The 24,834-nt window shown below is 44.1% G+C and overlaps 1 protein-coding gene across 1 annotated transcript in view; it reads left to right on the forward strand.

Annotated features, from left to right (window-relative positions):
- The window catches only part of LOC110133925 (prolyl-tRNA synthetase associated domain-containing protein 1-like), a 56,668-nt gene extending 32,349 nt beyond the window's left edge, over positions 1-24,319 (forward strand). The window contains exon 2 of the mRNA XM_070459651.1: positions 23,215-24,319. Within this exon, the coding sequence (XP_070315752.1) occupies positions 23,215-23,706 (492 nt within the window). The 3' untranslated portion in view covers positions 23,707-24,319. The remainder of the gene's footprint in view (positions 1-23,214) is intronic.
- The last annotated feature ends 515 nt before the right edge of the window (positions 24,320-24,834 follow it).

Below are 24,834 nucleotides of genomic sequence, written 5' to 3' on the forward strand. Positions count from 1 at the left end.
TGCACCTGACCAGTGCAATAAGTTGGGAGAACTTCATTCCTTACTTGGCATTTTTTTCAAATGGATACACCTCAGGTTACATTCAGGTTTAAGATAACAAGACTCAAGCTTCACTTGTTCAGCCTTTCCAGGGAAAAATAAGGTCTTTCCCTGGTCCTTTTCACCTAAGCAAGAGAACAGATCTCACAAGTGAAATGAACTCTTTCCTTTAATTTTTATTGGAGTATAGCTGCTTACAATGCTGTGTTGGTTTCTGTGTCTGTACATGCTCAGTTTTGTCTGACTCTTCTATACCCCATGGATTGTAGCCCGCCAGACTCCTCTGTCCATGGGATTTCCCAGGCAAGAATACTGGAGCAGGTTGCCATTCCCTTCTCCAGGGGATCTTCCAGACCCCAGGATCGAACCCACATCTCTTTCATCCCCTGCATTGGCAGGCAGATTCTTTACCATTGCGCCATGTGGAAGCCTGTGTTAGTTTCTACTGCACAACAAAGTGAATCAGCTGTACATATACATACATCCCCTCTTTTCTGGATTTCCTTCCCATTTAGATCACCACAGAGCGCTGAGTAGAGTTCCCTGTGCTATCCAGCTTTATGCACATTAGTGTATATATGTCGATCCCAAACTCCAATTCATCTCACCACCAACCCTTCCTCATTGGTATCCCTACGTTTGTTCTCTATATCTACATCTCAAAAATGAACTCTTAACAGACTTTAGTGAAATTGAGAGATGTCTTTAAAGCCAAGAATAAGAGGGGTGGGGAATGGTCTTCCCATGTCAAAGCTGGAAGAGTCCATGTTGTGGAATTTGGGGAGCTATGAAAACTTCAGTGCCCACGGAAAGCCGGTGTCTGCCCACCAAAGAAACGCCTGGATGCCTCACCTGTGGGGGTGCCTTACTCCAGGCCCAGGTCTCTGCCCAGGCAGTCAGCTTTTGAAAACTGGGTTTTTGCCGCTTTTCAGTCTTGCCTCTCAGGACTGACTGGCAGCAAGGAGAGCTTGAATCTCTGCCTTGTCTACGCCAGTGTGTGTGCCTTTCTGAACAAAATGGAGACTACTACCGGGACCCCAATTATTCAGAGGCTGGTACCCTTGGAGTCCTGCAGAGCCTCAATCAGGCCCTCCTGGCTGCTTCTCATGAATCCACAGAGAACCTGACTCCAGAGATGCCCACCTTGGGCTCACCTTTCCATTTCTCTCCCCCATGGAGCTGTGCCATCAACACCCCAAGCCAACTGCACAGGTGTGGGCAGGCAGGAGGCTGCAGTGACCCTGCCGTTGAGCTCTGGCCCTGGGGTACACAGGCCACGGCAGTGGGGGCGGAGCAGGAAACTTGCAGCCTCACTAGCCGCCCTTGCCTGCTGCCTCCAGACCCGGAAAAATCTGGCATATTCACAAATCGGCCCTACTTGAAATCCAGGAAGAGGTGTAATTACAGTGCTCAGGATCTCAGCTGTCTGTGTTGCCCTGAATCCTAGCATACAGCGCAGTGAGTGATGTCAGAAACTAAACACTGGCTTTCCAGGCCGGGAGGAGGCCGGATGCCCGAGGGAGCAGGGGGCGGTGGAACCTCACGGAGCTTCCATTGGCGGAATATGAGCATGTGGTCCTAAGAGACCTAGACTCTTCCCTGAGCAAGAGCACACAGACGTGTATTCCACTAGTTTATTGTCTGTGTGCCGAGCCCATCCCACTTCTGGTTTCTATTAATCTAATCTCTTATAAGGTAAAATCCAGTTTGGAATATGTTACATACATGCCATATACTGCTAGTCTTCCTGGCAAGTAAAGTCACTGAAAAAACACACAGCTGCCGGGTTTATCTGAATATTTGCCACCATATAAGGATAAGGGGTGGTGTTGAATGCTTTATTTTTTTAAAATTTCATTGTAGGATAATTGACCTACAATGTTGTGTTGGTCTCTGCTGCACAACAATGTGAACTGGCTGTTAGCACACATCGATCCCCTCGCTCTTGAATCTCCCTCCCACCCCCCTAGGTTGTCACAGACTGGGGGTTGAGCTCCCTGTACTATGCAGCAAATTCCCACTGGCTATCTGTTTTACACAGGGGTATATATATATATGTTTTGTTGCTACTCTCTCACTCCATCCTACTCGCTCCATACCCCACTGTGTCCACAGGTCTATTCTCTATGACTGTGTCTCTGCTGAGCTGTGCTTTCTGGTTTTGGTCTGGCTGGCTAGAAAGTAGATCTCTCTTTGCAAAGTGTCCCATCTTGAGCCCTGTGTACAGTCCTGAGCCCCAGGACGGTCAGATGAGAAGGATGTGAGTGACGAAAAAGGGAGTCATCCTGGATCCAGGCTCCAGGCTGGGTCCTCCTTCCCTCAGGAACGCTAAGCCCTTGGTTGGGGGACACACTCATGCCCTCCTCCCTTACCGTTTAGCCTCCACTAAGGTTTGAAACAACAGTTGCTGAACAATTACCTTGGGTGCTTAACTTTTCCTTCATGTGTCTTTTCTCCCAAATGCAGCCATCTCCCTCACAGCTCATCCCTCTGCTCAAGAGGAAAATAACAGTTCTTTTTTTAAAAAAAAAAAAAAAATATATATATATATATATTAATTTATTTATTTGGCAGTGCTGGGTCTTAGCTGTGGTATGTGGGATCCAGTTCCCCAACCAGGAATCAAACCTGGGCCCCTGCAATGGGAGCGCGGAGTCTGAGCCGCTGGACCACCAGGAAAGTTCCAAAAATAAGGGTTCTTGAATTAACAAACCTCTAACACTCATTTGACAGGTTCTTAATGAGAAGCTGTGCCCTTCGAGAACGTTTCTGCAGACTGAGCAACACTGGGAAAGCTTTTTAGATCAGACTAGAAATAAATAAATAATATTATTTTCAATTAGGAAGTTAGAAACCCAACAAAGAACTGGATCTTTATATTCTACTCTGAACCTTTATACTCTGGGTTAGAATGTCCCTTCAAAGGTCGTTCTTGAGCTACCTATTAGGTCTGAGATTCATTTTTTTTTAAGAGTCTTTTGATGTGGGCCATTTTTAAAGTCTTTCTTATCGAATTTGTTAGTTGTTATTGTTCAGTCCCTAAGTCCTGTCCCATTCTTTTCCACCTGGTGGAATGCAGCACTTTGTTACAGTATTGCTATTTTTTAGTGTTTTGATTTTTTGACCATTAAGCATATAGACTATGCCAAAGCCTTTGACTGTGTGGATCACAAGAAACTATGGAAAATTCTGAAAGAGATGGGAATACCAGACCACCTGACCTGCCTCTTGAGAAATCTATATGCAGGTCAAAAAACAACAGTTAGAACTGGACGTGGAACAACAGACTGGTTCCAAATAGGAAAAGGAGTCTGTCAAGACTGTATATTGTCACCCTGCTTATTTAACTTATATGTAGAGTACATCATGAGAAACTCTGGGCTGGAAGAAGCACAAGCTGGAATCCAGATTGCCAGGAGAAATATCAATAACCTCAGATATGCAGATGACACCACGCTTATGGCAGAAAGTGAAGAGGAACTGAAAAGCCTCTTGATGAAAGAAGAGAGCGAAAAAGTTGGCTTAAAGCTCAACATTCAGAAAATTAAGATCATCACTTCATGGGAAATAGATGGGGAGACAGTGGAAACAGTGTCAGACTATTTTGGGGGGCTCAAATCACTGCAGATAGTGATTGCAGCCATGAAATTAAAAGACGCTTACTCCTTGGAAGGAAAATTATGACGAACCTAGACATCATATTAAAAAGCAGAGACATTACTTTGCCAACAAAGGTTTGTCTAGTCAAGGCTATGGTTTTTCCAGTGGTCATGTATGGATGTGAGAGTGTGGTGTTGGAGAAGACTCTTGAGAGTCCCTTGGACTCCTAGGAGATCCAACCAGTCCATCCTAAAGGAGATCAGTCCTGGGAGTTCATCGGAAGGACTGATGTTGAAGCTGAAACTCCAATACTTTGGCCACCTCATGCAAAGAGTTGATTCATTGGAACAGACCCTGATGCTGGGAGGGATTGGGGGCAGGAGGAGAAGGGGATGACAGAGGATGAGATGGCTGGATGGCATCACCGACTCAACGGAAATGAGTTTGAGTAAACTCCGGGAGTTGGTGATGGACAGGGAGGCTTGGCGTGCTGTGATTCATGGGGTTGCAAAGAGTCGGACTGAGCGACTGAACTGAAGCATACAGAATCTTAGCTCCCCAACCAGTGATTGAACCTGCACCCCCTGCATTGAAAGGCAAGAAGCCTTAAACACTGGACCACCAGGGAAGTCCCTGCTTTGAGATTTTTAAAAAATGTTTTAGCATGGCAAATTTTCAGCAAATTCAAAAGAAGAAAGAGCCCTCATAGATCTACTGCTCAGCTTCAACAAACTCAACTCGCAGCCGATTTTGTATCACTTACACCCCATGTGTCCATTGTGCAACCCCACCCTGCTCCCAACCAGGATTATCTGGAAGCAAACACATCACATCATTTTATTCCTAAATATAGAGTGTCCCTCTAAAAGGTAACGTCTCATTTTTTGTTGTTTTTATTTTTTAAATTTCTTGGTGGCATTGGGTGGCTTATGGGATATTAGTTTCACCACCAGTGATTGAACCCACAACCCCTGCATTGATAGTGGGGAGTCTTAATCACTGGACAACCAGGCAAGTCCCAGATAACATCTCGTTTTGAATAATCATTTCTGTGCAGACTCTGAAGGCTAATGAGCTCCCTCAAAATACACACCGGCCAGGTGCCCATTACCCATGACGTGGGACTCTATGAATGCACTAAAATTATGGTTCATACTTACCCTACCACTACACTCCATTTCCCAGTTGCCTGCACTCAGCTGGACTGGCTTCATAAGAGAGTTATAGGGACTTTCCTGGTGGTCCAGTGGTTAGCACTTTACCTTTCAATGCAGTGGGTGCGGGCTTGATCCCTGATTGGGGAGCTAAAATCCCACATGCCTTGCAGCCAAAAGACCACAGCCTAAAACAGAAGCAATATTGTAACAAATTCAGTAAAGATTTTAAAAATGATCCACATCAAAAAAATCTTTAAAAAAAGAGAGAGAGAGGATTGTATGCAGAGACTTGGAAACCAACTGGCATAGAATACCAGCTCCACCACTTCTTATCTCGGTGACCTTAGGCAAAGCACTTAACCTCTCTATGCCTCAACTTCCTCATCTAAAAGCCAAGCTAACTAAGCCCATGCATATGCACACTTGCTAAGTTGCTTCAGTCACGTCCAACTTTTTGCGACCCTATGGACTGTAGCCCTCCAGGCTCCTCTGTCCATGGGATTCACCAGGTCAAGAACACTGGAGTGAGTTGCCATTTCCTTCTGCAGGGGATCTTCCTGACCCAAGCATCAAACCCATATCTCCTATAGCTCCTACATTGCAGGTGGATTCTTTTACTGCTGAGCCACCAGGAAAGCCCAGTTAAGCCCAAACAACACAACAAAGAAAAAAACAACCCAATTGAAAAATGGGCAGAATATTTAAATAGACATTTCTCCAAAGAAGAACTAGAGATGGCCAACAGGCACATGAAAAGATGCTCAATATCTCTAATTATTAGAGAAATGCAAATCAAAACTACAATGAGGTGCTACCTCACACCAGTCAGCATCGTTAAAAAGTCTACAAAGAGCAAATGCTGGAGAGTGTGTGGAGAAAAGGGAACCCTCCTGCGTTGTGGGTGGGAATGTAAATTGGTATAGCCACTATGGAAAACAGTATGGAGTTTTCTCAAAATCTAAAATTGGAGTTGCCATATAATCCAATAATCTCATCCCTAGGCATGTCTGGACAAAAGCATAACTTGAAAGGATACATGCACCCCTATGTTCATAGCAGCACTATTCACAAAAGCCAAGACGTGGAAACAACTTAAATGTCCATTGACAGATGAATAGATAAAGAAGGTGTGGTGCATACATGCAATGGAATACTGCTCATGCCATCTGCAGCAACAAGGATGGACCCAGAGATGATCACACTAAGGTAGGCAGGTCAGAAAGGGAAAGACAAATACCATGTGGCACCACTTACGTGTGAAATCTGAGCTATTAACACAAATGAACTTATCTACAAAACAGAAACAGACTCACAGGCAGAGAGAACAGACTTGAGTCTGCCAAGGAGGAGGGGGTGGAGAGAGAAGAATTGTGTGTTTGCATTAGCACAGGTATGATGTGGCTAAAAAAGTTGAAAAATAAAGTTCAAAAAAAGGTTTTTTTTAAAGACCAGAAAGACAACATGAAAATGTTAATGCTTGTTATTTCGAAAAGGAGCAACAAAAAGTCATTTTTATTCTTTGTGTTTGAATTTTCTGAATGTTGTGCAATGAACATGAATGATTTGTTCATTATGGAAAGATTATTGTTTAAAAACGGGCTTTCCAGGTGGCTCAGTGGTGAAGAATCTGCCTGCTATGCAGGAACACAGGTTGGATCCCTGGATCAGGAATATCCTCCAGAGAAGGAAATGGCAACCCACTCCAGTATCCCTGCCTGGGAAATCCCATGGACAGAGGAGCCTGGAGGGCTGCAGTCCATGGGGTCACAAAGAGTCAGACACGACTGAGCGACTGAACACACACATACATTGTTTAAAAGCAGGATACATAATTGTATAGGCAGGCAGCTTCAGTTTTGCAAAATAGATGGAAACAGAAAGATATTAATGGGAGAACTGTGAGTGATTTTTTGTTTATATCTTTAGGTTTTTCCAAGTATTCTGCTCTGAGAGCGGTAAGTTGTTTGAGGTTGTAGTTGTTCAGTCGCTCAGTCATGTGACCTCATGGATTCTGTGATCCCAAGAACGGCAGCACGCCAGGCTTCCCTGCCCTTCACTGTCTCCTGGAGTTTGCTCAAACTCATGTCCACTGAGTTGGTGATGCCATCCCAGCCATCATCCTCTGTCATTTGAGGACATTGGTTCAAATGGGGAAACTGAGGCCCAGGAGACCAAGGGGAAGGCTCTTGGGCTCCGCGTGCACCTCTGCCTGCCTGGCCCAAGCTAGAGCAGTGTGCTCAGTCCTTGCCAGCGATGCCTCCTTTTGGGTTCATTCCTGACCCCTGACTTAGCGCTTGCGGCTATAAGCGACTGTCACGTGATAACAGGGTGCGCTCTCCGAGCCTTTCATTCTCAACCAAAGAGCAGCAAAAAGAAGCCTCGGGAGGAGAGAAGAAACGGTCTGCGGGGCCCCACATGCGTGGGGGTGACATGGGGGATGTTTGACACGGCCAAGGCGTCATCCTGACCATCTGCAGGGGCAGGGAGCCAGCCCTCAGCTGGACCACTGCAGATTCCAGACTGCAGGCATCTCCCCGCTGCAGCTGCCAGCTGCGAGGGAGGGGCAGGCCCTGCAGAGAGACTTGTGCACCAGAGATAGCAGCCCACGCACAGCCCAGAGGTTCTGGGCCTCCGCAGTCTACTTCCCCAACCAGTGTGCCTGGAACAAAATGAACAAGGAACAAACAAAAACAAATCGCCACAAGGACAGAAAAAAAAAAAAAAGGGAAGAATGGTAGAATAGTACTTTCTAGAAGAGAAGTTAGATCTGATGATGGCACAAGGGACAGCCATGTCTGTTGTTGTTGTTGTCTAGTCGCTCAGTCATGCCCAACCCTTTTGTGACCCCATGAACTGTAGTCTGCCAGGCTCCTCTGTCCATGAGATTTCCCAGGCAAGAATACTGGAGTGGGTTGTCACGCCCTTCTCCAGGGGATCTCCCTGACCCAGGGATCAAACCCATGCATCTTCTGCATTGGCAGGTGAATTCTTTACCCACTCAGCCACCAGAGAAGCCCCAGTGCCCATCTACAAAAGGCAAATGCACCAATACAGTATATTAACACATATATATGGAATTTAGAAAGATGGTAACGATAACCCTATATGCAAAACAGAAAAAGAGACACAAATGTACAGAACAGACTTTTGGACTCTGTGGGAGAAGGCAAGGGTGGGATGTTTTGAGAGAACAGCATCGAAACATGTATATTATCAAGGGTGAAACAGATCACCAACCCAGGTTGGATGCATGAGACAAGTGCTCGGGGCTGGTGCATTGGGAAGACCCAGAGGGATGGGGTGGGGAGGGAGGCAGGAGGGGGGATCGGGATGGGGAATACATGTAAATCCATGGCTGATTCATGTCAGTGTATGGCAAAAACCACTACAATATTGTAAAGTAATTAGCCTCCAACTAATAAAAATAAATGGGAAAAAAAAAAGAGGCAAATGCCACCAAGGGGATAAGAAGGTGTCCTTGCTACTGGAAGCGACATTAGAGCTGCACGTCTGCCCTAATACCCTCAGGAAGGGGCAGGTGGTTTAGTCTTTCCACCTGTGCCTGTTCAGACTTGAATGTCAGGGCAGCTTCTGTGGCATCACACTCGCCACGTCCAGGTCTGCAGCGGAGGAAACAGCCCCCAGCTCGGCCATCCTCACACAGGGAGGCTGCGGCTGGGTGGGCTGTCTCTGCCTTGTCCTGCACTGTGTGTGAGCACAAAGCCAGCCTGGACTGTCTTCCAGGTATTCGGATCTGAGATGTTCCATTGTCCACGTCCAGCAGCCCACATGGCCTGGAGGCCCTTCACATATCTGTCCATTGGCCTCAGAGTAAAGTCAACTTGGGTGATTTTTCCCCAGGTGGAATGGAGGCAAAAAAGTAATCAGTGGCTCATTGCCATTAAAACTTTAGATATGGTCCTGGCAGCTTTAGAGACACCCCCAGTCTGTTTGAGGGTAGTTACTTACCTATCTTTAGACAAGAAAGTGACTTCACTTTCAGTTTTCACTTTCATGCATTGGAGAAGGAAATGGCAACCCACTCCAGTGTTCTTGCCTAGAGAATCCCAGGGACAGGGGAGCCTGGTGGGCTTCCGTCTGTGGGATCGCATGAGTCGGACATGACTGAAGTGACTTAGCAGCAGCCGCAGACAAGAAATGTGTCTAGCAGTGATTTCAAGGCAAGTCTACGGAAGGAGAGCAACTCTGACAATGTGAATAGTAGGAAGACTCATTCTCCCTTACTCCCTAGCTTCTCAAGTTCATAGGTTGCTATTAAAACTGCACCAGTGGCTTCCCTGGTGGTCCAGTTGTTAAGAATCTGCCTGCCAAAGCAGAGGACATGCGTTTGATCCCTGGTCCGGGAAGATCCCACCTGCCACAGAGCAGCTAAGTCCATGCACCACAATTCTGAAGCCCAGGTGCATAGAGCCAGTACTCTGCAGCAAGAGAAGCCACTGCAATAAGAAGCCGGTGCACGGCAGCTAGAGACTAGCCCCTACTCACCACAACTAGAGAAAGCCACGGGCAGCGATGAAGACCCAATGCAGCCATAAATAAATAAAAAATCAAATCCCATGAAATCCTTCCGTTGGCATCCATTTAACTTTGTAATTTGGTTCAGGTTTAGGGTATATCCTTCTAGGCCTATCACTGGGCAAAATAGGGAGGAGGATATAACAGAAGAGTGAGATGTGGTCCTGGGCTCCCCAGTCCAGAGAGGACCCAGGCAAGGAAAAACTCACTTCATGGGCTGAAACTGACCCAGGACAGGTCAGACAAGTTCTGAACCATATTATGGGAAACAGTCTTTGAGGACACTCATCCTAAATTACCACAGACCCCAAAGAATCCCCATTTAGGACCAAATCCTAAAATGCACCCTTTGCGTGTGAGTACCAGCCTGGGTTGTAAAAGAACACTCCGTATGGGTGATCCTGTGCCTTGGAAAGAAGGAACTCCAGGATGACACTCAGAACCATGCCTGGGCAGTCTAGGTTATCAGCGCCCATCTACAAGCAACAGCAGCTGGGCCTTTAAAAATAGTATCTGGCAGTGTTTATACATATTCTACCCTGAGGATAGCACAGAGGAGATGATTCAATGGACATGAACTTGGGCAGACTCTGGGAGATACAGAAGGACAGGGAAGCCTGGTGTGCTGCAATCCATGGGGTCACAAAACAGACACGATGTAGACTCTGAATAACAACAACAACTTACTTCAGCAGCATGCAAGCTGCTTGTGGCTGCCAGATCCAACCGCAGGCCTCAGATCCACCGCACATGTCCACCTCTCACTTGTGGCATATGTTTTCTTAGGTGGCATCCTCTTTCTTGCTCTTTTTCTTAGATTAATTTCTATTGGAGTATAGCTGCTCTCCAATGTTACTTTCTGCTGTACAGCAAAGTGAATCAGCGGCACGTGTACACACATCCCCTCTTTTTGGGCTTCCTTCCCAATGAGGTCACACAGAGCACTGAGGAGAGAGCCTGTACGCCATGGTAGGTTCTCATCAGTATCTGTGTTAGACATCAGTTCAGTTCAACTGCTCAGTTGCTTCTGACTCTTTGCGACCCCATGGACTGCAGCGCGCCAGACTTCCCTACTATTTTAGACATGGTAGTGTATATATGTTCCTCTTTTCTCCTTGGAGGTCCAGTTCATGCCTTCAGTGATGTCTCTGGTTGCTCTTCCAATTCTATGTCAGTATTAGTTAATGATTTTAACTAGCTCATTAACAGGACTGGTTAATGATTTATAGTCTGTGTTTCATATTTAGGTTTGTATTGCCATTCTTCAGGGTAGAACAGATGATACTCCTTTGAGCCCCATCTTGGTACCTCCACAAAGCCGACAGTCCTGTCACCAGGAAATAATGGTAAAGACCATTCGGAGTATCTAGTGACTGTCCATGCTCTGCACTTGACTCATTATGCAGTGAGATCCAGTCAACATTTACTAGTTGCTTCTGAAAGCAAGTGGGTTAATACTTAACGACAACACTTACCCCTGAGTCCAGGCTCCAACTGCGCACCATAAGATAGGACAATAAATAAAGATGTGAGTTGTTAGGGCAAGGAATAGTGACTTTATTCAGAAAGCCAGCAGTTGGTGAAGATGGACTAGCGTCCCCAAAAACCATCTTCTCTGTTAGAATTCAGACTTCTTTTATACTCAAGGGAGAAAGTAAAGACCTTGTTCCAGCCAGACTTTGGTGGAAATGTGTTAATTTCTTCCTTCCTATAGCTATTTACAGATGGGCCTGGTCAGGATGTTTTCTGTGAGCTAAACAAAAGTATTTTAGCTTAATGCTCATTACCTGGGGGGAAGGATTCCTATGGTCTTTGTGTATGACTAGTTTATAGGCAACATTCCTTTAATGATTATCTTACAGTAGGATACAAAGTTTCTTTCCTCCTAGAGCATGACTTGCACCTTAGCCTGAGCTGGTTAGGTTTTTATATGATACTGTTCAAACCTTTGCTCATCAGCAGAATTACAGTCAGAACAGTCATTATTCCAGATAGTGATCTGTAGAGTCAGTGATAACTCCCATCAAATAATTAGTGTGATAAACATCATGTTTGTGAATAATAATGACATGAAAAGCACAAACATATACAAGACATACTGCAAAACTGAAATTCACATGCTACCTCCTTCTCAAGGAAGAATGATAACAAAACATGAGTTTTGTTTTTATTTACACATCTGGTTCCAAAGCTAATGGTTAGTGTATTTGCCTTGTTAGAAGACCTAGAATTATGAGCTGTTTATATGATGCATATGAAGTTGATAAGTTAGTGCCGCAGCAGCAGCAAAAAAGATACATATTTCTATATAGATGCCCCACCCCACCACAGAATGGAACAAATAATTCTTCACTTGGATGGAAGTAAACACAAAGGTGAGAGGAATTAACTTGCTAATTTTTTCTACTTGCCTAGTAAATACATTAGTCTTTGTGTCCTATATCCTAAAGGACACATGCGTTCTCGCTCAGTTGCTCAGTCATGTCTGATTCTTTGCAATTCCATGGACTGTTGCCCTGCAGGCTCCTCTGTCTATGGAATTTTCCAGGCAAGAATACTGGAGTGGGTTTACTAAAGTATACTTCCTTCCTAGATGCACTGAAGGAAGGGTGGTGTCAATCAGTAGATGTCTGATATAGAGATTTTAAAACTAATATTCAAATACAAAAGCAAAATTTCGTATCACCAATATAAAATTAGGCCTTACCAAGTCTGGTTCATTATAGTTTTGGCTCTCACCACTAACTTAAAATAATTTTTATTAAAAAAATATTTTTATACTTATTTGGCTACACCACACTGCATGTGGGATCTTAGCTTCCTGACTAGGATGGAACTTGCACCGTTTGCATTGGAAGCACGGAATCTTAACCACTGGACTGCCAGGCAAGTCCCTTTAAAATGAATTTTTAATCCAAATATCCAAGAACCAGTGAAGAGAAGCAATCATGTTTTCTGCTTACAATGAATTACTATAAATTATATCTAAAAAGATATATTTAAATTGTTGCTGTTTAGTGTCCAACTCTTTGCGACCCCATGGACTGTAGTCTGCCAGGCCCCTCCTGTCCAGGCAGGCAGCAGTACTGGAGTAGATAGCCATTATCTTCTCCAGGGTATTTTCCTGACCCAGGGATCGAACCCACATCCCCTGTGTTGACAGGCATCTCCTGGGGAGCCCAGTGGATCTCTTTAGGGAGCCATTATTCAGCCTACCACAATCCTGATCTAACCTTATCTACACTGTGATTTATAGGCACCTTCTTAAAGAGATGGAGGAAAAATAAACCTCTGATGGTGGAGCCGCAATTACAGTCTGAGTGTCCTGCTCTAGCACTGAAGATGGGGCTGGATCGGCAGTGAAAAGTTTGGATGATACTCCGAGCCCTGGAGTAGGATGGCCCGGAGAGCAACCACTCCAGGAGCTGCAAGTACGCCTACCCCCTACCCAGACACCCTGAGGGAAAAGCAGCCTCCAAATCGCTTCAGCTCCTCATCTCCTAACCTGGAGGTGCCTCACTCTCATCCCTCCTCCACACTCAAGCACTCTTTCTTGTTCCTAAGAGAAAGGCTTAGAAGTTTCTCATTTTGTAGCCTTTCTGCCCTCTGGGCACCCTGAGGTCCCCTGGAAATGAAAGGATTAGAAGCAACCAGCTTACTTTTCCTCGAGTGCCCAGACACTAAGGGGACATCCACACCGGGGAGACTCTCTCCGGCTTCGTCAGATCCAAAAGGATGGAGCAGTAAATGCACCCCTTCTCCCCTCGCTGGGCCCCCACTGGGTTCATTCTTGAGTGTTTGTCCTATTCTTAGCAACAGAGCCAGTTTCTCTAAGGGTCAAATCTTGGGGTTTTATTTTCTGGCTTTGCTCCACTCTTTTCTGGGACGGCCCTAGTCCCTGGGCCTCAGCATCCCCACCTTGTAATTAAATGGGTTACACTCAGGTGATCATAGATGGGGAAGATTGTGTACTGGCAGCCTTGCAGTGTCACTCCCTCATTGTGCAGATAAGGAGACTGAGGCTCAGAGAAGGGAAGTGGCTTGGCAGGGGTCACCCAGGGGTTGTGTGTTAAGTTTCTGTGTGTCTTTTATTGTTTTCTTCTTTAAAAAAAAAAAAAATTTATTTCTTGGTTGCACTGCGTCTTGGTTGTGGCGCGTGGGATCTAGTTGCCGGACCCCCTGCACTGGGAGCATGCAGTCCTAGCCCCTGGACCACAGGGAAGTCCAGTCTCTGTGTGTCTGTCCTGTCTGCTCAGTAACTCCATAGCAGGGGCTATGTTTTGCCTGCTTTCTGAGTCCCTTCAGGGACCCAGATCCAGAGTAGGGTTTGTAGACACTGGCTGATTTGGGAGGACCGATGGAGGGAACACCAGACTAGTTGGAGAAAAGTTGTCAAGAGTGAGCCAGACTGAAGCTGGCCCATGTGGGTAAGTGTGATGGGGGCTCCAGGGAGCCGCTCACCAGCTAGGTGATGGTGGACACGTTTCTTGACTTTTCTAAGCCTCCATTTTTTCAACTATGAAATGCAGATGATAGTTCTTACTCCACGTGGTTGGAAGAGGTAATAAGACTTAATAAGCCTGATATACTCAATTGCTGTTGTTCAGTCACACTCCATTGTTGTGGTTTTTTGCTAAGCCAGGGGCTTCCCAGGTGATGCTAACGGTAAAGAACCTGCCTGCCAAAGCAGGAGGTGTAGGAGATGCAGGTTTGATCCCTGGGTCAGGAAGATGCCCTGGAGAAGAAAATGGTAGCCCACTACAGTATTCTAGCCTGGAGAATCCCATGGACAGAGGAATCTGGCAGGCTACAGGGGGGTCACAAAGTGACTGAAAAGACTTAGCATGCATGCGTTGCTAAGCTATGTTGACTCTCTGTGACCCGGTGGACTATAGTCTGCCAGGCTCCTCTGTCCATGGGATTCTCCAGGCCAGAATACTGGAGTGGGTTGCCATTTCCACCTCCAGGGGATCTTCCTGACCCAAGGATCGAACCTGTGTTTCCTGCAACGGCAGGCAGATTCTTTATCGTGGAGCCACCAGGGAAGTGGAGAAATGGAATAATTCCTGCCAAATCAGTACATGAAGTATGTCACGGTCATCAGCAATTGCAGTCACCACGGATGGTGAGCTGGTGAGCCCAGAGGGAACTCAGAAAGGAAGGAATACCTGCCATCTAGCAATCATCAGACTGCAGCCACAGTGAACCCCGAGAAAACTCGGAACTCTGGCCCCAGATAACTAAGTCACATATCAAAAGAGTGATTTCAGTGAACCCAGACTCTTGCATCTTCCCATACATAGAAAAGCAATTCCTTAACTTGGGTTATCTGGTTTCCTTTAACTAGCAATAATCTTTTAATGTTCAGATTACCTGCCCTTTGTTGCAAAACTTCTATATAACTTGGCTCCCCTCTCCTTCCCCCCTCCAACTCATCTCCTTGACCAGTTTGCTCAGGGTTACTTGAGATGCTGTCTCCTGGGCTTAAGTCATAAACATTCCCACTGAATAAGCATAACCCTCAACTTTTAGGTTGTGAGTGTTTTTAAGTTTAAAGTTGTTCACTGGAGCTTTATGAACTTTCATTATGAAGCTTCAGTTGCATCATGTCAGTGCCATTGTGGGGGCTGTAATAGGAAAGAAACTATGATACACACACATACACACACACACAGGCTACAGAAATTGCTGCCTCTGATCTCAGGAAGCTGGAGGAGGAAGGATGACTGGAGACGGACATAAGAAAAGAAAGCCATCGCCAGTGAAAATAGCGGGGCAGCCTTGCAGGAGGAGGAGAGACAGTATAGCTGAGAGCACCCCTGGATATTCAGCCTGCATAGAGATGTTGGTTAAGGGCACGGACTGGGAGTAGTAATAACAACCAAGTGGATCTGCCCTTGGGAGCTGTGTGACCTTAAGGAGATGGCTTCCTCTCTCTGAACCTCCTGAGACCAGGAGTGAGGATTTGCTGTTGTTGTTTAGACACTAAGTTGTGTTCGACTCTTTGTGACCCCCACGGACTGTAGCCCTCCAGGCCCCTCTGTGCATGGGATTTCCCAGGCAAGAATGCTGGAGTGGGCTGCCATTTCCTCCTCCAGGGGCTCTTCCTGACAGAGATGGAAATAGCATCTCCTGCTTGGTAGGCAGATTCTTTACTACTGAGCCACCAGGGAAGCCCCAAATGACAGTAACTGTCCACATCTACGTGATGTGACTGTTGTGTCGAAGGGACTCGGTAAGATACACCATCCATTAGCATCAACATGGTTACGGAAAGTGCCCTAGAGGAAGGAGGAAGAGCAGGAGAGGGTGACAGTGATGGAAGGGGGATTTTCTGGTTGGAGCAGGCTGGGGAATGAGTGATAGAAGGCACCCTCCCCATCTCTGACGATTTCAGGCAGTCGCGGGAGAGACCCACATCCTGGGCTGGACCTTCATGGCCCAGGCTGTGTGTGGCTGGGAGAGAGTGTGTACCACTTGGCCATCAGAGACTGCGGCCAGGGAGCCCCCGCTCTGGGGCTGGGGCCTCGGGCTCTTGGAATAAGGACAGCACATTGTTACTTTTGTCTCCACCCAACACCTGGAGCCTCCCAGAAAGAGATATGCTCAGTTGTGTCTCCCTCCCCTAGAGCAGATACTATTCATTTAAAAATAGTTGCATTTTTTAATGTTTAAAATATCTGCACACATAATACATGCTTTTATTTGGAAAGCATATAAAAGTCAAGATAACATTCACAGTTACAGTCTCACCACCCGAAATGACCATCTCCTATATTCTAGATTTTTAGTGCCTTATTTCTTGCTTTGTAAAAAATTATCTAGTTGTAATAAGAATATAATTTTATTCTACTTTCTCACTGAATATTGCTTCATAATTTTTTGTGATGGTAGACTTTATATACACAATTTAAAAGTCTGATCTTTGACCACATGTATTTAACTTCTCCATTGAAAGTTGTTTCATTTGAGGCCATTATGAAATTAGCAGTTAGTTTGGGATTAACACACACACTACTATATATAAAATAGATAATCAACCAAGACCTACTCTATAGCAAGAGAACTATACTCAATATTTTGTAATAACCTATAAGGGAAAATAATCTGAAAAAGAATATATATATATATATCTGAATCACTTTGCTGGACATCTGAAAGTTAATACCACATTGTCAATCAACTATACTCCAATTTTTAAAAAGTGCTGTGGGAAAAAAAAAAGTCTGCCTTTGATTTCTGTTAGATGACGAGTTCTCATCTAATGTAGCTAATCATTTCTCCATTATTAGGCTGTTTCCAATTTTACACTATTATGAAAAAAGTCACATTAACATGTTTGAATACAGTATATTCTGTAATTTAAATTATTTCCTTAGACTGAATCCCCAAAATGGGATTAGTATAGTTAAAATGCATAAATGGTTATGACTTTTATACATATATTAGGCCTATCAAAATGTTTTCTGGTTTTATTCTTCCAGAATATATAATATATACACATATAAAAATGTTAAAATGTAGAGCTAAGTAAAATGAATGGGAAAAATAATAATCTTAACACCCCAAATAGCCTCTTTTGAAATTTCCATATACTTCCCTCCACATTGTTCTGGGACCATTTTGTATACATAAATCATATTTTTCATTTACTTTCACTTATTTCTTCACATCTTTAAAAATGCTTCTGAGGGACTTTCCTGGTGGTTCAGCGTTAAGGCTCCGCGCTTCCAATGCAGGGGGTGTGGGTTCAATCCCTGGTTAGGGAACTAGGATCCCACCTGCTACACAGTGCAACCAAAAGATTTAAAAATGAAAACAAATAATTCAAATAAAAAGCCTTCTAAAACCTAATTTTTAGTTACTGCAAAGTGGCCCGTTTTTCACAATGGCCCATCATGTCTGTATCATATTTTATATCTTATTGGTGGTTATTGGGATTCTGCCCCCTCCCCCAAAGCTTCACTATTATAAATGGCACTAGAGCGATGCCAAAAGGCCACACTTTCATGAGGAAGACCCCATCCCAGTGGGAGTCACAGAACTATAAACTGGACAGATCTACTGTACCTCAAGTGGTTCACGCCTCCAACACCCTGTAACTGGATCCAGAATCACTCACATCCCCATTTTACAGGTGAGATACAGTACACTCGAGAGAATCTCAGTGTCTAGTGCAAGTTCATAGACCTAGTAGGTATCAGAGATAAGAATGAAGATGTAAAAATCTAAAAGCCTTGATGCTGCTTCCACATGTGATACAACTGGATTGTTTACCTTCTGAAAACATTCTTATTTTTTGTGTTATTTAAAAACTAGGTGTGCATAAGACACATGGGCTACAGTCCATAGGGTCGCAAAGAGTCAGACATGACCAGAAATCAGCAACAACAAAGTATATACATGGCTGATTCATTTTGCTATGCAGCAGAAACAGACATGACATTGTAAAGCAACTGCTCCAATAAAAATTAATTAAAACCAAACAAGAGAAGATGATAAGGCAGACTTTATTCAAGGGAAATACTACAATGTGGCTTTATAGTAGGGGAGTGAGATTGGGCTCAACTCCAGATACAACAGGGGCCAGTGGAGATTTACAGCCAAGGAATGGGGTCGTCAGATGGAAAATGACTAAGAAGAAACTTCAGGGCAAGGGGGACTCTGCCTAAACCAACTCGACAGGATTTTTGCTAAAGGCAGGCCAGGGTTGTAAGATACTGAGTGTGGGGGGATAAGGAATTTGCTCAGAAATCAAGGAAGTGTGATTTTCACTAAACTGACACAGCAGAATTCTTGCTAAGCAGAGGTGGACACGGAAGTCCAAAAGTCAGGGCCTGGTTGAGAAGAGGGTTCACAGGAACCAGACTAGAATTAGGTCAAGGGGCAAATCTTTGCCAGGGTCCAAATGCTTGGGACTTGCCTGGTGGTCCAGTGGTTAAGACTTTGATTTTCAATGCAGGGGATGCTGGTTTGATCCCTGGTCGGGGAGCTAAGATCCTACATGTCTTGTGGCCAAAAAATCAAAGCATGAAACAGAAGCGACATTGTAATAAATTCAATAAAGACTTTAAAAATAGTCCACATTTTTTAAAAATCTTAAAAAAAAAAACAAACCAAAATAACTGTGCTCCTGTGGGCCTCCAAATTGGGCCACATTTCTAGAGGAATAGTGACCAACTTGAGGGCACAGAGAGAAAGGTGACCTGGATGATAAAAGGCCTGGGAAACATGACATGATTTCTTTCAAAAAACATTTATTTAGTTCCTACTATGTGCCAATTGAATAGTACAGACAAAAAGAATTAAATTCCTGTTCCAAAGAGCTTTATATTCTGGTGTCAATATAGAGAAAGACTGAAAATAAGATAGCATATGAAAAAAATTAGCAAGATAATTGCAGTATGACAAACACTGAAATATAGGGGGAATGTGGAGTGTTGCATATAATCTCTAGAGCAATCTATGAGGTAAAGAAAAAATCAAGAGTTTGGGGGGCCTTCCCTGGCAGTTCTTTGGTGAAGACTGTGCTCCCAATGCAGGGGGCAAATGTTTGATCCCTGATCAGGGAACTAAGGCTCCACATGCCACACAGTGTACCCCCACCCCCCAAAAAAAGAGTGTGGTGTATCACAGAAACAGAGAAACCTTAGGAAGTGAGGGAAAGACTGGTTGTGTTGAGTGAAGCTGGGAGTCACATCCCCATTTTACGGGTGAGATACAGCACACTCGAGAGAATCTCGGTGTCTAGTGCAACTTCATAGACCTAGCAGGTACCAGAGATAAGAATGAAGATGTAAAAATCGAAAGGCCTTGATGCTGCTTCCACATGTGATACAACTGGATTGTATCACCTGTAAAAAGGAAGCTGAGAGCAGGGAAGCAACTGCAGAATTCGGCACAATGGATGTCGTTTGTGACCAGAACACAAGAGCAGCTTTCACTGGCGTGCTCCAAATGGAAACCCAGCTAGGAGAAGGTTTCAGAGAGAAGGAGATGTGATAGAGCAGAAACACCTTTCTCCCAGAGTTTGGCCATGAACAGGGAACAGAGAATGGAATGATATGCATAGAGTCAAGGAAGGCTATACAGTTGACCCTTGAACAACATGGGTTTGACCTGTGTGGGTCCAATTACATGCGGTACTTTTCAATAGTAAATATTACACAATCCCCAGTTGGCTGAATCCAAGAACGTAGAAACATAGATACGAAGGAAATATGAATACCAAGCACTGATTGTGAATTATACTCAGATTTTTGAATGCAAAGATGGTCCACACCCTTAGTCCCCATGTTGTTCGAGGATCAACTATATTTTAAAAGATGGGAGGACACAACTGTATGCTGATGGGAAAGATCCAATAGAGGAAGAGGAAGCAATGATCGGGAGTGAGGGAAGGTTGATAAACTCAGGCATATGATCTGTGAGATGGTAAGTGGAGATGGGTCCAGAGCACAGGTGGAGGACTTGGCCTTTGATTTGAACAGATAGATTTAAAATACTTATAAGGACAGCATTGTAACTGGAAAAAAAACAGACAATATGAGTTTAGTTCCCAATAGGTCTGTAGATTTGGTGACAGGAAGATGTCAAATGCTTCTCTTTCCCTAGTGAAGTATGAGACTGAAGTTGAGTAGAACAGAACACAGGTTTGAGAAGAGATGAAATGATATGGAATAAATTCCTTGGAATATGAGAACATATGTTGACTGGGGAAACTTAGCAGGATTGTTGGGCAGAGTGGGGTGCCCATCTGAGGTCTGTGCAAGCCTCAAACATTGGCTGTTACTAAGTTAAGTAAAAAACCTATTGGAAGAATGAGAGGGTTCACATGTTCCTAGAAAAAGAAGGGCTAGAGCACCAGGGACTAGCTTAGTACTGGGGGATCTCACGAGCAAGAACACACGGATGGCAATTATAGAAAAGCAACCCCTGGGATAGATGAGTTCCATCCTCCCTGCATCGAAATCCCATGGAGAGAGCATCTAATTGGCCGGATGGAAGCCAAGAACAATGATTTAATTAAAGTCTCATCAAGACTGCTCAGGGAGGGACAGCTACTTTGTCCAGGAAATCTGTGATGTGATTACACAAAGAAGAGCGAGAGGATGCTGGACAGACAAAAGCCAGGTAACTACTATGTGGTCATGAATTCACGTGAAACCAGTCAGTAGGACTGTGTGTTTTCTCCAGCAATGTTCAGCATCTTTGGGGCGAGCTCAGAGAAAGTGGGTCATTGGGACTGAGCTAAGTAAACACTGTGGAATAGGAGCTATTACAGTAATTAGACCTTACACAACCGTAGGAGGAGCTGGGGAAGAAATGTCCAAATTTGGAGCTGAAGGATGAGAGGAAAGCCAGTAACCAGCTCTGGCTCTGGCGACATGTAGACATTGGCAGGCTTTCTGTAAGCCAGCCACATCCAGCAGCTGTAGTCAGATTACAAAGGGGGCTGAGAGAGACGTCCATACACAATCGTTGGTTCTCTGTGGCGACAGCTTTGGCGTTCACACCAATGTGTCCCGGGTGTCCTGGCGTCACTGTTGGCCAGCAGGGCCAGCAGTCGGGAAGAAGAGACCCAGAGCGAACCTCCCGCACTCTTGTGTCCGCCTCTAACCCGTAACTGCCTTCAGGCTGTGACAACTGCTCTTTCACTTTGCCTCCCAGTTCTTACACAGCTTTGCTTTGGGTCAGTTCTAACCCCGAACTGTTCAAAGGGATTCTGGGAAACATGGTTTCCAGCGTAAATAATGCAAAAACACATAAAATAACATGAATATTATAAAATATTATTATTAGTGAATAATATTATAATGTAATTAAATAATATATAATCAATATTATATTAATAAAAATAATTTAAACAATATAATTTTATAATAATAAAAATAATATAAAAACCCATATAAAAATACATCATGGTAAGGATAATAGAAAACAAGACAGACAAAGGTTTAGTATATTTTCAGCGGAGTTACTATCATAATGGACCATAGAATCCAGAATATGGGGACCACATGAATTGGCAGTGAGAAGCTCAAAGAATCATTGCATTAGAGGTGCTAGAGTATGCTAGCTGTAAGGATAAAAAATGATAGTGGGTTATGAATTTGAGGTCTGGGGTGTGTTCTGATTACTGATGATTGGGAGGTCTAAGGTGACTGAGGTGATGGAGACCAGAGAGTCGGAAGAATCATTCATGTGGATGTTGAGGTCGCTGAAAATGGGGGCCAGGAGGGGGCCAAAGAGAAAGTCTCTGAGCGAGCCTGGAGCTAAGTCCCTGTGAGTGCGTGGCAACCGGCAAGCTGTCAGGAACAGCAGTGGGACTGACGGAGACTGAGCTTGAAAGAACTGGAGAGCTTCTAGTAGAAACAAGGAGAAGAGGTTTTAAAACGGTGACAGAAAGCAAGGAGGGCTCCTGCTCAGTTCATGCCCTGAGGTACCTGAAGACGAGGTGGGGTGGAATGCACTGTCTTCTGAGAGCACTGTGGGGGATGGAGAGTGGGGGCCAGGGGCAGGAGGGAGAGCCACATCTCACCGAACAAAAGGAGGCGGAAGAGGCATTCAGGGAAGAGGTGAGGATATAAGGGACCGTGCCGAGCACTGAACATGTGTTCCAAGAGGGCATGATGAAATGTATCCCCAGAGGGGATGGGTGAGTCAGGGTAGTTGTAATTATATTACAGCTTTTCAGTCGCAAGTGTCAGAGATCCAACTCAAACCAGATTAATAATTTAATTAATGAATGAAGATAATTTATTTGCTCATATACAGGCAGACCTCAGAGATACTGCGGGTTCAATTTCAGACCACTGCAATAAACTGAATATTGCAATAAAGTAAGTGACATGAACTTTTTTGGTTTCCAGGTATAAAAGCTGTCTTTTTACAATACACAAGCTGTATAGTATACAGTATCTATACACTACACTGTAGTCTATTAAGTGTGCTATAACATCAGTCCAAGAAAACAGAGTGCACACTCTGAAAATATGCATGTGTGCTCCGTGGCTTCAGTCGTGTCCAATTCTGCAACCTCACGGATTGCAGAGCGCCAGGCTCCTCTGTCCATGGAGTTCTCCAGGCAACAATACTGGAGTCGGTTGCCATGCCCTTCTCAAGAGGATCTTCCAGACCCAGGGATTGAATCTGTGTCTCCTGAATCTCCTGAATTGGAGGCAGATTTTTTACCACTGGGAAACCCTAATTTAAAATACTTTATTGCTAGAAAATACTAACTGTGTTGTCATTTTGCTGGTAGAGGCCTCGTTGTTAATGGCTGTTGACGGATCAGGGTGGTGGTTTCTGGGGGAGAGAGTGGGGGGTAATTGTAACTATTTCTTTAAGAATAAGACCACAATGAAGTGTGCCACATCGACTGACTCTTCCTTTCACAAACAATTTTTCTGTAGCATGCAATGCTGTTTGATAATATTTTCCCACAATTTTTTCAAAATTGGAATCAATCCTCTCAAAGCCAGCTGCTGCTTTATCAACTAAGCTTATGTAATGTTCTCAATCCTTTGTTATCATTTCAAAAATCATGGCACCTTCCCCAGGGGTAGATTCCATCTCAAGAAACTACTTTCTTCATACATCAATAAGCAACTCATTGTCCATTAAAGTTTTATCATGAGATTGCAGCAATTTAGTCCCATCTTCAGGTTTCATTTCTCCTCCTGCTGTTTCCACCACCTTGGCAGTTACTTTGCTACTGAAGTCTTGAGCCCCTCAAAGTCATCCATGAGGTTTGGAATCAGCTTATTCCAAACCCCTGTTAATATTGATATTTTGACCTTGTCTCATGAATCACTATGTTCTTTTCTTTCTTCCTTTCTTTCTTTCTTATGTGGACCATTTTAAATGTCTTCATCATCAGGCGCTGGAGCAGCGGCTCGCCGCCCTGGCCATTTGCACAGAGGTCGTGGAGCACCCAGAGGTGTTTACAGTTGAAGAAATGATGCCTCATATCCAGCATTTGAAAGGTGCACACAGTAAGAACTTATTTCTTAAGGACAAAAAGAAAAAAGGCTATTGGCTGGTGACAGTTCTTCATGATAGACAAATTAATTTAAATGATCTCGCCAAGCAGTTAGGTGTCGGGAGTGGAAACCTGCAGTTTGCTGATGAAGCAGCCATGCTAGAAAAACTGAAAGTCGGCCAAGGTTGTGCCACACCATTGGCACTCTTCTGTGATGATGGAGATGTGAAGTTTGTTCTGGATTCTGCCTTTTTGGAAGGTGGATATGAAAAGGTGTACTTTCATCCAATGACCAATGATGCAACCATGGGATTGAGCCCTGAAGACTTTCTCACATTTGTGAAGAACACAGGACATGATCCCATAATACTAAACTTTGATAAAAACTAATTGGGCTAAAGTCCAGACTATTTATTTCTGAAAGCTGTTTTTCTTACTTGTAATTATAAAAAGCATTAAAAATGGGAAGACATATCTAGCACTCAGTTTGGTGACCTGAACTATTTGAGAAAGACTATTTCATCTTAAAGTTTTGTTTTGTTTTGTTTTTTAAGATCTATTGAGGTAGCTTTAGTCAGGTCAGAGTTTCCACCCTCCCCATCCCCATGATGATTACTTGTTACAAGAATGCCTTCATTAACATCAGGAGTTCCCTGGTTGCCTTCTGGTTAGGAATCAGGCTTTCACTGCCTGGCCCAGGTTCAGTGCCTGGTCACGGGAAGTGAGATGCCCGCACGCTGCAGGGTGGCCAAAAAAGAATTCACATCAAAACTAAGATTATTTATCTAAGATTAACTGTCTTACATCTTATTTATTATACTTGGAAAAAAAGTAAGTTGCAAAAATAGCATATGTAAAATTATACATGTGATAGTGTACATACGGGGAAAAAATAAAATAATATGGGAAGACATTAAATTGTAAATAGTGGTTATCCCGAGGGAATGAGGATTAAGGAATAAGAATTTCCAGCAGTATAATTAACCAAGGGGGCAAGGGAAAACCTTTCTGTTACTGTTTGTTTTTAAACCAATGCTTTTTTTCCCCCAGTGAAAAATAAGCTAATTTTTTAAATAAAATTCTATCTTTAGAATAAAAAATAAATAAATGTCTTCATCAAATTTGTTATAATATTGCTTTGCCTTATGTTTTGGTTTTTGGTCACCAAGCATGTGGGATCTCAGCCTCCCAACCACGGATGGGACCTACATGCCCTGCATTTTTGAAGGTGAAGTCTGAACCGCTGGACAGCAGGGGAAGCCCCGCTAATGTTCTGAATGGCATCTAGAATGGGAAATCCTCTCTAGCAGGTCTTCAGTTACCTTTGCCCAGATCCATTGGAGGAATCACTCTCTACAGCAGCGATAGCTTTTCAACATCTATTTCTTAAATAATAAGACTTGAAAGTCAAAATGAATCCCTGATTCTTGGGCTACAGAATGAATGCTGTATTAACAGGATTGAAAGCAAGACTAATCTCATTGTCCACCTCCATCACAGCTCGTGAGTGACCAAGTG

Source organism: Odocoileus virginianus, chromosome 31 (genome assembly GCF_023699985.2).
Source record: "Odocoileus virginianus isolate 20LAN1187 ecotype Illinois chromosome 31, Ovbor_1.2, whole genome shotgun sequence".
In the NCBI taxonomy this organism is placed as follows: Eukaryota; Metazoa; Chordata; class Mammalia; order Artiodactyla; family Cervidae; genus Odocoileus; species Odocoileus virginianus.